General features: G+C 46.0%; 1 protein-coding gene across 3 annotated transcripts in view; it reads right to left on the reverse strand.

The window, feature by feature from the left end:
• LOC126539137 (uncharacterized) overlaps positions 1 to 14,414 on the reverse strand; it is a 264,993-nt gene that overhangs the window by 15,876 nt on the left and 234,703 nt on the right. For all 3 annotated transcript variants that reach the window (XM_055075202.2, XM_050185872.3, XM_050185871.3), the window contains one exon: positions 12,990 to 13,218. In XM_055075202.2, the coding sequence (XP_054931177.2) occupies positions 12,990 to 13,218 (229 nt within the window). The remainder of the gene's footprint in view (positions 1 to 12,989; positions 13,219 to 14,414) is intronic.

Below are 14,414 nucleotides of genomic sequence, written 5' to 3' on the forward strand. Positions count from 1 at the left end.
CCCTTCAACGCGAACTAAGCGGCCAGAACATAGCGCCCTCGAAGCTAGGAGCCTGCGGCCTACCTAGACGGTACTTATCGCAGATCGCTGTCAAGATAGAGCCCGCGCGGTCGCGCCATACGCAGAAGCCGCCGGAGTAGCCCCCTCTCTTCCATGCCCCTAAAGCCGCCATAGTCGGCCCACCCTCGCACGCTTTCCCTCGCAGCAGAATGTCTAGTACACTCAAACTCATACACACAGCATACGGCGCGCGAAGATGTTATCGCCTTTGGACCTTATACGAAACGTCACGGCGACGGCGGAAATGCGAATGAAGTGTCCAAATTGCTATCACAATAAAAAGTTATGAAGGGAGAGATAAAAAAAGAGAAAGAAAGGCAGGCGAACCTGGCGCTCGTCTGGTTTGTTACCCTACAGTGTTAAAAACATATCACAGAAAAAACGGCACAAGTATCGCAATTTTTTGAAACATACCTTTTCTGTTCTCTTCTGTTTTCGGTTAGCTCATTCGTTGTGTCATTTCACCTAAATGTTATGTTTATTTGTCTTGCAGAACTTCAGAAAACAAAAATTTTAGATAGTTTATTCTATGGGGGGAATGACTTGTACGCAGAAAAGCCACACAACGAAGTAGGCGCAGAAAGGAATTCTAACCACGTGCCCCTCGATAGGTCTATCTCCTTAGTGGACAGTGCAACTGAAAGCCAATTTACACAAGTCACCCATGTTTATTTAAATACAGCGTATGTTTCCAGACCTCGCGTAAACGTTCTACTGTAGTCGAGAATTGAACGGAGTACCGTCGCAACAGTTATTGTTAAGAAAGAAGAAGGCCGTTGACCACAGCAAAAAACAATGCCATTTGTAGATCCGTACGGATCCCCCCTCCGTACACGTCACTCAGGTGAGAGTTGTTTGCAACTATCTACTTCTATCGTTTCAATAAAATATACCGGTCGTTGTAGCGCCGCCTTCCATACATTCCTTAATGATATGTTCTGTTTCGCATTTAAGATACCGCTATTAATCACATTAAGTAGCCGAAATTTCTGTCGTTCCACTGCAAGAATCTCCCTTTTGTTTGTTCCATAACAAAGCAAACAGAATGTAAAGAAAGAAAAATATAGAACAGCGCGAACACAGAAATGAAGGAATTCATCACAATCCGGCTTCATTTCGCCGAAGCAAACAAAGAGGCTTGAACAAAGCACGTGGCATTTACGGCACGATAGCGCAGCTTCGTTGAGATGCACCGAAGCAGCGATTCATAAGCAAGAGGAGGTACACGTCAGCGGCTGCGTGCGTAACAAAGACTTGAACTTGCAGTGTTTTCTTTTTAATCTCTCAGAGTTACGGTAGAAAAAGAAAGCGGAGGCTTGAACGAAGAAAAAGGCGGCGTGGAAAGCATCAGCCGACAAAACCGCGCTTCGGGTGACGACATGCATATTAACTCCGAGAGACGTCTCTTGGAACAACGCCGTCTGGAGTCGTTCTTTACCGCTGCTGTCTGCTCTCGCGGGCGCCGCGCTAGAGGAGCTCGGAGGGCCAGGAAACGTAAGAACCACGAAATTCCTGCGCAAGCACGCCGCGCAATTCTCCCGCAAGACCTCGGCAGAGACGGCGAAGCGGCGCGCGTCAGGAACGCACCCCCCCCCCCCCCCCCCCCCGCCCCCCGTGGCGGCTTTATATTCACGAGAGACTTTTGCAACCAACTCCCCGTTGCGGGAGGAACCATAAGCAGCAAGAAGCCGTAGAACTGACAGAAGTGCGCGCGGCGGATCGTCCTCTGTTCTTCTTTCTTCGGCGCCTATAAATGGGTGCAGAGTTGTTGAAGCCGTAGTTTTTCTACAAAACTTCCTAGAGGGAACTATGACGCTGCGATCGTTCCGTTGCCAAGGGAATGTAGGCTATAGCACGTGTATTCGTCTAAAGTTCATGTTTGCGGCTTCAAACGTTCTTGTAACGTTGCATTTTACGCGTTACCAGTGCAGTTTGCCTGGCATTAAGATTTCTGAGCGTAGAGAGGCAACTAGTCTCGGCCCTTGTATCTGACCGTTGAGAATTCTTGCATTTATAGCGGAATACCTTGTGCAAAATGGTTCATTTGCAGAGTCACACAGCCGCTTGAAGTCAGAAGGACGAAGTTTGGGCAAATCCGTGCACATTCCATCATTTCCATGCTGGCTGAACCGCCATGCTTGCAGCTCCCGCAGTAACTAGCGCCACAGTTCTCTCTAGCAACTTTTGTAGGAAACTCCATGGCTGAGGCGTAGCCTCCGAGACCACAACGGCGCGCGCGCGATCTTTGAGGCTGCGGCAGAAGCTATACGCAGGCACGCTTTCGGAAAGCATGTCACGAGAGCGCCTCAGAAAAATTTAAAAAAATAAAATTATGGGGTTTTACGTGCCAAAACCACTTTCGGATTACGAGGCACGCCGTAGTGGAGGACTCCGGAAATTTCGACCACCTGGGGTTCTTTAACATGCACCTAAATCTAGGTATATACGGGTGTTTTCGCATTTCGCGCCCATCGACATGCGGCCGCCGTGGCCGGGATTTGATCCCGCGCCCTCGTGCTCAAACCCAACACCATAGCCACTGAGCGACCACGGCGGGTACCTCAGCAAAGAGTCTAGTTTCCATTCAAGTTGAAGTTTACGCGGACAGCGACAGGAGACACCTTGTTATAGTAGCTTAAAAAAAAAAGTAAATGGTCGAAGGGCTGTCTATCTATGCTAAGAGGCCACGGAGAACACAAGGTACTGCATAAGCAAGCGAAAGGACACATACAATGAAACACGTATTAATCTTAACACAAAGTATGTTTCTTATTTTGTCAGTGCATTATTCTGTTTTTCAATCAAGGCCAGTGTGGCTACTAATTCATTCGAATAATTTTGTTTGATTCATTGATGTTTCACACTTTACATAAAACTCCATGGAGATCATAAATAAGAAGGGCTGACTGTTGGGCTAAGAGTAGTCAACAAGGGCTGTCTCCGGCTGGGGCAAAGGTTCAGACAAGAGGATTTGTCTTGTTGGTGTTGTACCCTCACTTGGACAGTAAGCGCCGTCTGCTTCGTGTATATGCATGTTTCATGTTTCAATGCCGACTTCCATAGGCCCTTTTAGCGGCAGTACCATGATAGTGCGTTCACGACTCAAGAAAACTTTAGGTCACGCATTTTTGACACTCAAGTTAGACAAGCAAAACCAAGTATTTTCTCCTATTGTATACTAAAGGCACATGCTCCTAGTGTGTTTAGATATAAGGAATGTGCTCCATATGTCGACCTCATGCATGCAGCTTTCTCGTTGCACTTAGCAGTAAAATTTACCTTTCAATCATTCTTTAAATCTGCAGCAAAGCTGGTGCCAGCTCGAGAGTTCTATGTAGTTATAAGTTACTGTAACATGTGTTGTTTCAAAGGGCTTAACTGGGAGTACTTTCGCAACTGTGTTTGTAAACATAAAGAGGGTCTATTATTCGAAAGAAACCCACAATCCTACAAACGTCTTCACGCAAAGCTATGGAACACGTGTTTCTACGCTGTTGTTGTTGCCTCGAGTGTTCTGCTTTGAAAAATGCTTCAGAGGTGCTTTGAATATTTTGAATGAGACGAAAATAAATATACGGGGTTGGAATGGCATATATCACGTAGAGCGCGCAATGGTAGCATAACTAGTTTGAAGTCGATGGAAATGCAGCAGGATGGAATAGGAAAATGTGTGGTGTCACAATTGACAAGGGAGGAGAAAGATTATAGATTTCTCGGAGATGTTCTTGTTCTGCACTAGATAAAAATTAAGGAGCTGACGATTGCTATAAAAATACAAATTTGGGCTAAGCTCATCTACGATGACTATCCAAGTAGGCAAATAGCCATGGGCCGTTTGGGCCGCCGCGAAATCCGCACGAAGGTTGTGTGGCCTCAGAGACCGCGTGGCTTCCGAGATCTGTAGCGCACCAGTGCGGGTAAACACACTCATAATTAGTCCCTGCTTCCCTGAGGGTATTAATGGCGCAGCGCGGTAAAGCATCGGGTTGTTGTGCTTGAGGAACCCGTGTAACGTGGGCACCATTCCACCCGGCACCATCTACAACTAGTATTTTACAAATCCATTTGCACTAGCACTGCCTTCGGGATCACTGCGCTGTCTTCGAGATTGGCCCACAAAAAGGGTTGATATCTCAGATAGCCGCCACCCGGGAAGAAAACTGGTCTGACAAACAATACTATTAGCATTAAACGTCGATTAAGTGTGCATGACCCTGCGTTCCACTGAGCTTAAAAACTTGTCCGTCAAGTATTTCGTGTAGTTTACGGTTAGATCTGGTTTTAGCATCGCCTCGCTGTGCTCCTTGAATGTGATGGCACAGCTCACTGGTTACGAAGCAGATCGTTAACATCTGGAACAGTTTACACATCGTTTAATTTACATATTAAAGCGCACCACGAGCAAAAAGCTCGCGAAGGAACCTCCACCGTCACAATTTTTTTTCAGCGCTGTCTGCTCTCTGCGGCTGTGGGAATAGTAACCGTCGCGGCCGAATCGATTACAAATGGAATAACGCCAGAAAAGAATCTAATATGGAATACTTTTCGAATAAATTTCGAATAACGAACAGCCGTTTTCAAAATTATTGTAAAACGATATTCGCATCCTGGTATACTGACAACGTTTGCAAGTTTCTGTTACAAGACATGAGGGCTGTGAAGCGTTGCTTATTAAAAACGCAAAAGGAGAAGTCAGATAAATATAAATATAAAATAAAAATTAATATAAATCCTTATCTGCTAATGACAGTGGTCTAGGCGAAAAAGCCCGACTCGCTGAGCGACGTAGAGCGTGCAGAACTATTAAATTTATCTCGTCTTTTGTCTACTATAACCGCAAGGACGATGAAAGTTACCATGCTTTTTCTTAAATTGTCCACTTGATATCTCAGTTGGCAATTTCAAATACTCGAAAATTATTCGAAAAATAGTCGTGTTCTCAACAATGACAATTCGATTCGGAATAGAGCAATATTATGCAGGGAAACAATACCTGACAGCTTTCAAAGAGAAGCAGAAAGAAAAATGCTACATAAATTCACAGAATTGTCTAAGCGTATGCGTAAGTATTCTTTGGATCGGCTGCTAGTTCGCTTTTGTTTACTTAGTTAGCTAGCTTACGCCTGTCTGCGCATCGATACCAATCATCTAGTGTTACACTATTATAACGATTATCTGCGTCAACTTGAACAATTATGCATTCAATTTGCTGATATATCGTATCAACTGAGCCGAAATCCCTTCACAACCGGTGTCTTTTTGCCACACCACAGTTTGTATTTCTTGTACTATTTTCCCGTTTTTTTTTTTTCTTTTTTGTTACGACCTTGACGTGGTGACGACGACGTCACCAGTGTTTCTTTTTTTCATTTTTTTCTAACGCTGCCGATCATCTACTATTAGACTATTATATATTATACGCGTTATCTTCTTTATTTTCCTTTTTTGTTACGGCCTTGACGCAGCAACGGAGATGTAACCAGTTTTTATCGCGACAGCAACTATACGGACGTTCTAGCTGCATTTCTGCTGTCGTCGTCAGCGTCGCCGTGATGTTCCGTATAAATGCTGTATGTGCGAGTGAAAGCGTGCGAGGGTGAGCCAAAGACGGCGGCTCAATCTCGCACGCGCAAGGGAGGAAAGCGGCGAGGACGCTCGCCGCGTTCCGTCGCGCGCGAGGCACTGGCGGGAGTGGGAAGGGAAGTGGTGAGGAGGCGTTCTACTCCGGCGGCTGCTGCGTATGGCGCAGCCACGCGGGCCCTATCTTGAAGGCGATCTGCGATGGGGACCGAGTGCGCCGGTGCTCATAGCTTTGTGTACTCTGTGTTCTCGCCGCTTAGTTCGTGTTGAAGCGAGAGGCAGCACGAAGGTCAATTCGCTGGATGCTGCTGCTGCCGCACTTTCTGACGCGAGCGTTTTGACAGCGAGTGTGCGCGGTCATCGAGTGAGATGTGGTCACGTTTGTGCGCACGTGACAACACGCTTATTAATTTAGCTGCTAAGCAAACGTTTGCAAGCTTTAACGGCCGATAAAAAATACTATCCTTACTTCCTATAGCTGTCCATTGATTTGCTATCGCAATTGATGCTTCACCTTTCTGCTAAACTGCGACTTTTTTTTTCTAGTGCTACCTATCATCGGTTATTACACTATTATTATCGATTACACGTGTTAACTAGGCCAATTATGCATCCATTTTGCCGATATAAAGCGTTATGAGAGGGACAGATTTTGCTGGGGTACTCGCCTAAGAATGCTTGCGCATCAACAACTTCGCATGCGTCTGCTCAAGAACTATAGCGCTGCCCCATCGAGGTATCATAGGTGGGAAAACGAGTGTCGTGCATTCAACGGTTAAATCTGTCTTCTTCGCAAGGCGCAAAAGCTTGTGAGCTGTCTGCAAAATAAGAAGAGCATCAGCAGTTAAAATGGCTGCACAATGACTGCCGTGACTTCATTCACTCTTGTTACGTGATTAGGGGGCGTAAGGTGGCGCTCAAGCTGCATTCAGTAGTTTATTTTTATATTTTTTTGCCCGATGTCTCCTCTCCGCGTTTGAACTGCATCAAATTGAACTTCAAAGCATACTGCTAATGGCATTAATTAGTGTAACGAGGCAAATTTTGCCAATGGATATTTCTACCGGCTATCATCGCGCAAATGCTGGTGTTTGCTGCAACTGCAACGCTTGGGCCGTAAGAATTATTTTTGTTCCTCGAATGCTCTATGTTTAGCAATATGAGAAAGTGGCTGCACAAGCATGCGGTATACGCAAGAGACCTGTAGGTAGGTTAAGCAGTCTATAAATTCTGCAGACTGACAATTAGATACCTAAGTGAATATATTGATACTCTTCGTCGTGACTGGGATATGACTGCTATACAGTAGCTTGGCACTCTGTAAGCTTTCCATGGACTGTCAATAAAACGCCTAAGCATCCTGATGCCCTCTAGCACGACAAAGATCACGCCAGCTACAGAGGCTAAACAGTTTAATGAGTTCTCTGTGGACTGTCAATAGCATGCCTCGGTATAACTGGCGCCATCTGCATTGGCAAGGACAACCTTGATATAACTGGCACCGTCTATGTAAACAGCATGCCTGATATAACTGGCAAGGACGACGACGGCTAAAGCATCTACAATGCTGCACGCTTTTAGTCAGGCAAAGCTGTAGGTATAGGAGTTTCTCATGTGGCTGTCCTTTTTGGTATGCACTAAGCGTTTGTGCGGAGTGCTGCGTACTTTCACGCCAGTGAAAGAGAAGCCACTGCAATGCACGAGCTGAATAACGCGAAAGCTGCGCGCATTCATTCTTCTTTGCATTCCGAGAGACTCAGGCGCCCCTGGCATGCAGAAATGTTATTTCCGGCGCAGTCGCCGAGGCCAATGGATGCGGCGAGGTGGGCTTTCCCGCACTGTTAAGTACCAAAACCAGCTAAAAGCCAAAGGAATAAACGCTGCGCGGGGGACTTATGAGAGGAAGAGAGAGTTATTTCGTTTTGAAAACCGAACGACTTTCGGCGGCATGCCGGCGCGGGCATTTTTTACTTTAGGCTTAACTGGGCGTTAGGCCTAACCGCGCTTTAGGCTTAAGTGAACTTTCGGGTTGACTGCTTACAATGGGCTTAACTTCGCTGGATTAAAGTGTCTTCCCGCAGCATAATCTTGCGAGCGGGCACGACGCATGCATGAGCTTACGTATACCTTCGTCCTGAACATCCCGACCTTAACTTTTCCAGCCATGCAGTGTCGAGATATTTCACGAAATAAAGTCAATTTCAAACCAAAATAGACGTTCCCTTCCGGTTTCGTCGACGCGAACGCGATCATTTCCGTGTCGCTCGCGACTGTGCACATTCGCGTACATCCTCTGCTCCGAAAAGGCTAAATATGGCTGAAGAAGCTACTGTTGGAGACCAGTCGTTGGCAACGCTAGTCAACGCCTGGCAAATGGCAAGCTGACATGCTTAACGTCAACAACAACCCAGGATGGCATCGGGATCCATAGCCTCCGCATCAATCAAGCGGTGCTGCGCTAACACCGGCGAATCGCTAATGTAGTAAACTTGCAAAAACGCGCTGCGGAGAGGACACAAGAGAAAGAACAAACACGGCGCTACTAAGCAGCTGAATAAGAAAACTGCGTCAGCATTGTTGCCTTATTTTGTAGTCCTTGCGTCTGTCATCTTGTTCGTTCTTCTCTCTTTGCTTCTATCTCCATCCTTCCTAAAGAGTAAGCAGGCGTAGTGCCCCTTTTGGTGGTAGTTGCCAGTCTGTTCGTTCCCCATTTCCCTCTCTGTCCACACTCCGTCATATCGAATAATTATCTCGTAAAGAACGATGGCCCGTTCCACAAGCGCCTTAACCAAATGAAGACAAAATTATATCTCGTGTCTGCTATTGTTTGGTATTGTTCTCTTTTCCTCTGTATATATTCTGTTCAGCGTTTAATAAACGTTAGGCTGGAAGTAACGTCGCGTCTGTTTTACTTGTTCCTTTGATGGTGTTGTGTGCGCAGCGTGCTTTTGAAAGTTTCGTCTAATCGCTTAGTCACGACGGTGACTGACCAACCCTCCACTCTCAGCGCTCCAATTTGGAATATATCTAGAACATAGCTGGAGGGTGCAAGCATCGTACAAGGTGCTGCAAACATTCGCAACCACAAGCTACTTGGACAGTCGCGGGCGAAAGTTTGAAGACCAGGGTGGCAGCAAAAAAAAAAAAAAAATGATATTAAATTAAAGCTGTGCAGCGTGAAATTTCCTCAATACATTCAGTTTACGGAACACGCTGGCGTAGGCTGCATCACTTCATTTCAATTTACGCGACTAAGCTGCGAAGGGGAAAAAAAGATTTCGCGCTACTATTAGTCTCCAAACGTTTGTGCGCGCGTTTACATACACAGTCTATGCCGAAATAAATGAAGCTACTTTCACGCGTCCTACAGTGAATTGTACGTGCGCGAGACTAAGCCCGTCAGACTGCCTGGAGAGTGCTGCGGTTATGCTAGCAGATCTTCAACGTCTCGCAAAAACGTGGCCGTTTTCGGAACTAAACTCTCGTCGCGCCATGTGGCGTCTTACCTGAAAGCCTAGAACCAGAAGTGAAGCTATTGTTGCGTGAAGACGTCTCAAAAGGGGCTATCATATCCGTTGTCATCGCAGTTTATTATTTGATGTTCTAGACGCCTACGGTGTCAAGTGCAGTTCAAAATACCCCCGAAGCGGCCCGGTTGGAAGTGAAATTTTTGCGCGCTACAGTGCCGCTGAACGACAGCAACCGCAGACACCGCTGAATAAAAGAAGCTGTCAGTTTTCGCTGGAACGCGTCGGTTTGCAGGCTTCATCGCTCTTGCATGCACAAAGAATGCATCTACTGTGCTATTGCGCCTGTAAAGTAGGCTTCGCCAGACGCAAGAAAGTGGACATTTTGTTGAGAACGAACCTCGACGGCTCGCCGACGTTCGGCCCATTCATATATTTCGAAAGCTCGTCTCGTATTTTACCCACACACTACCGTCCGCAACGCGACCCGAGGGGTTTATTCTAAAATGCCGTCCCCCTTCGCACCGCAGGATACGCGGACAGCTCGATGAGCACATAACCGGACATCTCAACGGCATCGCAGATCGCGGATAAAAAAATAAATACGACACCCCTCGGGGCAAGCTCCCGACAATAGCTTTGAATTTCTCAGCATGGAAGTCGGCGACCACGGTATTCGAATTCCCCCTTCGACTTTCAGTCGGCGCAGTTGCTTTTGGTCTCGGCATTCTCGGCCAGAATGTCATTGGAGAAAGCGGACTTCTGTCCGCACGGGTCGTGGCTCGAAAACCCGTCTGCGAGGAGCATGAGAAACGGCGCAGTAGAAATTCGAAAAAGCTACGATTTCTACATACACCGCACATGTCGCCTCTAGCGCCATATGCGCCCGCAAGCAACGTCCGAATCAAACTGCTAAAAGCAAGAATTTTTATCGAAGTTTGCCATGAGTACACACCTTCTGTGAGATGAATACGCCACTTTATTAACTTGCCTTCGTACCTTCAGACTTCAGAATTTACCTTCAGGCGACAAGCAACGCATATTTTTCTTAGATTACGGTGACTTTTCCAGCGACTCCGTTGTTGCCGATTTCACCTGCTTCAGGAACTTCTCTGAATAAACTTGCTCAAAGCAAGTTTACTGACAGAAGTTTATTCTCAAGTCAATGGTTACTAGTGCTGCCACGAAAAAGCGACACAGATACTATCACTATTTCTTTATTGTATGCATCCTTCTACAGCTCTGAAATATTTTTTTTTTTGCGAGTTCAACATATATATCGTATAATCTGACCCAACATTGTAAAAAAGAGCTCAAACTCGCGAACTTCACGAAAAATTCGGCAGACTCGGCAGGTGTGGGGTTTTCTGTTTGGCTGAAAGGATCCCTAGCCTTCGCTGCATTGAGTATAGTCAACATTCGTTCCTTGCTGTATAAAATAGCCAGACGGCGCAAAGCAGAAGTGCCTATTGTCTCAGACAAGGAGTAGAGAATAAAAATGCTTTATATTAATAAAAAAAAAAGCATCGCTGATGCTCTGAAGCACGTACAGCCTCAATGCCTTCAGGTAACGAACTGCTCTCGAAGTCGAGTTCAGGACGAAGTGTGTAATATTTTACATGTGCGTCTCGCATGTGTCTTCGCTGCGCTTTGTTGCTGCACTGGAGCTCTGACAGTGCATGTCGCTTTGCATTCTGAACTGTGTCTCCATTATTTGCTTCTTAGAAAAGTAGTTCTTACAGGCGAACAATGCGGACATATTCTATGCATAAGATGTATGCCTATAAGGCATGACTGAACCGAAATGGCTTCTTTGCCTCCGGATACTCGAGATCAGAAAGGAACGTTTGCAAGTTTGTGGTCATGCGACGATTATGAGAAATAGCGATGATGTTATTGTGTTGATCATTGTGACAATAAAGCTTGCTACTTATGAAATGAAACTGCGTTCATATTGGTTGTGAAAAAAAAGTGAAAAAGAAAACAGGAGTAGCGATAGGATGTTTAAAGCACACAAAATATTTAAGTCTGACCACCACCCGGTAGAGGAGCGACTGTAAAAACTGCAAATTGCTTGAAATGCAGAAAACACCACCCGACTGAGTGCTTCGCGTGAGACGCGAACAAAATGTTGAGCCTTTGTTTCACTAAACCCTGTTTGGGTGTTGACAAAAAAAAAAAAAAAAAGAGCTTGTTTAACAAACACAAATTCCTAACTTACCAGCTAAGAGGCAGAAGCATGTTTGTGTGTTGGTCAAGGAATGATTACTACCAACCAAGTGATCTGGACATGCTGGCTGGCTGCTGCTCTGGCTGCTGGTCATGCTGCGCGTACTCAGTGAGACAGTGCTCAACGTTTGTCAGACTGTCTGCCCGTCGTTCAAGACAGTGTGGCAGCCGTCTGACCATTTCATATATCCAACCTCTTAAAGCGAAAAATGTGCTAGGACCCTCGTCATGCGCACACAAACTGAGATTAGCTCCAAAGACTAAGATACACTGGAGTATAAGGTATGTCCTCGTGGACAGTGACCTGATAACTTCTTTGTGATTATATTTTTTTTCTGTTTCTGTAGTTTATATCTGATCCATCGACTTGCTTTCTTTAGTGTTTTGACATTTCGTTATAGACTTCTGACTAAAGGTTTGTAATTTTATTAGCTTCCCTTATTTATTTTTTCTTTTTGCTAAGATTGGAATAGTGGGCCCTTTCTGTATAGCCAAACTTCCGATATTTCACAGATTATGAAATAAAGGAAGGCGAAAGTCATCCGGACGACATAATAACCTATAACATGCAGGAGGAAAGGGAGCAAGAGAGCATAACATACACTGACCTGAGCACACAATAGTTGGTTGCGTGATAGTGAAGTTAAGGAAGAACACACACATATGAACGGATCCATGAAAAAAAAAAGACATCATTTCTGTTGAGATTGCCCCCAACAATCATTTTGCATGGGAATTACACCCACTCAAAGCGCATAGATGGGCTCTTGGACAGGCTGCTTAAGGTTCATGTTCAAAGCAACTTTTTCTTCATCATCAGCTCATTCAATATCGTATACAAGCACAGAAAATCATCTTTCTTATCTATAGAAGATAAAGAACCTAAGCGCATAGCAACGAAGGCCACCAAATGGCTCCATGACAACTAACCTTTCCCTCGCCTTCTCTGTAGAAAGGCGGATGATGAGGCTGTTTGTTTTACCACGTGGAGACTACATTTCTTTAAGACACGGTTACATTCAACCTTGGTTGTTCGGGACGGAAGCTACTTTTTACGCTCCGTGTAGATTGTACTGTTGTATCGCTCGAAGCTGTTTGTGTACTTTTCTTAATTGAGTATATCGTTGTGCTGTTTAACTAAACCTCTTTCTGCTTTGTTATTTAATTATTGGCGTAAGCTTGGAAATTCTACAGAATCTACGGGATCATAACATCTTACATGCGTAGAACCGTTGCTGCGCTTCTTGCGATGGGCTGTGAACGCCTGTAGTGGCAACGCCCGCCGTTCCTTTTCTTTTCCTTTATTTTTTGTATATTTCCTTCTGTTCTTTTTTCAAATCCCCTTTTCCCCCACCACAGGGCAGGCTAACAAACCGGAACAGGGTGCAAAACTGGGCGAGCTGGTTAATCTTCGTAATAAAAGCAGCTCAAAAAGACAGCAGCACAGGACAGCAGTCCTGTGCATTTCTCTGTCCCGTGCTGCTGCGTTCTTGCGCTGCTTTTACCATGAATAACAAACCGGAAACTCTCATCTGGTTAACATCACCCGCCTCTCCTCTCTTTCAATCTCTCTAATTTCGCTGCAACGCTCTGAGATACACGGGAATTTACCAACACACCGATAACCAGGTTGTCTTTTCAGTAGTATCGTACCGGAAGTAGTCGGCGCCGTGACCGGAAATGCGTAGCTGATGTCCTGCGTCTGCTGGCCCACGCCGAATTCCGCGGCCACCACGGACAGCTTCTTGGTGAGCGTGCTGCGGCGCAGCTCATCCTCGGGCAGCGGCACCCCGTCGGCGGTGCTCCTCCGGCGGCGGCGTCCGAACGACGTCACCGTCTCGATGTCGTCTTCGCGCCGGCCCGTCGGGATCTGACACAGCACCTGGTGGCCGTTAGGAAAAGCACAACAATGACGTCACGATGGGGTCCTTGCTCATCGCCCCCCTCTCACCCCCCCCCCCCCCCCGAATAAGAAGAAAGAACACGCGAATCACGACGCGCTGTCAACGGAGGCAAGCGCCACATACATTTAGATGAGCAGATTCAAGGGAAGCCGTGCTTCGTAATCGGCAAATTTTCGGCAAAGGTGCTCAGCCTTGCTTTGTATCACAGTAGTATTAAACTTTGGCGCTTAAAGTTGAAAATGCCTGTTTCAACATCGTCTCTCACATCATCATCATCGTCACTGATCAGCCGTATTGTTTCCACCGCAATGAGTCCTCCGCTAGAGTGCATTGGAACTACTGAGTCGCGCGATCAAAGCCAACACCTTGCAAACCAGCAAGGTGTTTGGAGAAACACCTCTTTTGGAGAAAGTAGCGATGGCACTGGCGTCGCGCGTTCTTGACGCAAGTTGGCGTGTTCGACCTGTAATGCGTGCGTGTGCGTGCGCGCGTGCGAGCTCTGTCGCACATACGTGGGGAGAAGAAAGAAAGAAAACAGTGTTTAAATCGCTGCTATGTGCCCGGGTGCAAGACAGGACACGTTCGCACGGACCAAGGCCACAATGTATCGCTCTTTAAGAGCTCCAAGAGATAAACAGCAACGACTTGTTTAGCCCGAGATTTGATTAGCCCCTCGACGCCGATTGCGCTGTCTGCGAGCTTCACTTTGGGCCTCACTTCATGGTGACAGACTATGTGCATACAATTAACGGAAGAGAAGTTCGAGTGCCAAGAGGGAAACGAACTCTTCGACCAGACGCGGTGCCGAAACCGGCGTCAGTCCGCGTCAGATAATGACGGCGAAATTTGTTGCATTTAAGAAAGAACGATGAATTAAAGCAACTGTGCGATGCGGAATTTTCATTTAAGATGCTGTACTCCCTACTGAAACCCACGAAATTGAGCACGTTTAAAGAAAAATACGAAGCAAACCTTATAAATATGTAATCTGCTTTAAAAACAGATATCGCAGTCGCGTAAACTGCGTCTATTAGAGCATTTCGAGCGGACAAATGTGATAAATAAAGGAACAGCTTAGATGAAATATTTACTATGTTTACGCTGGTCTTGCAAAATTTCTTCTCAGAAATTATGGGTGTACTTCAGAGCAGTGTATAATACATCAACTATGCGA

Source organism: Dermacentor andersoni, chromosome 11 (genome assembly GCF_023375885.2).
Source record: "Dermacentor andersoni chromosome 11, qqDerAnde1_hic_scaffold, whole genome shotgun sequence".
Taxonomy (NCBI): domain Eukaryota; kingdom Metazoa; phylum Arthropoda; class Arachnida; order Ixodida; family Ixodidae; genus Dermacentor; species Dermacentor andersoni.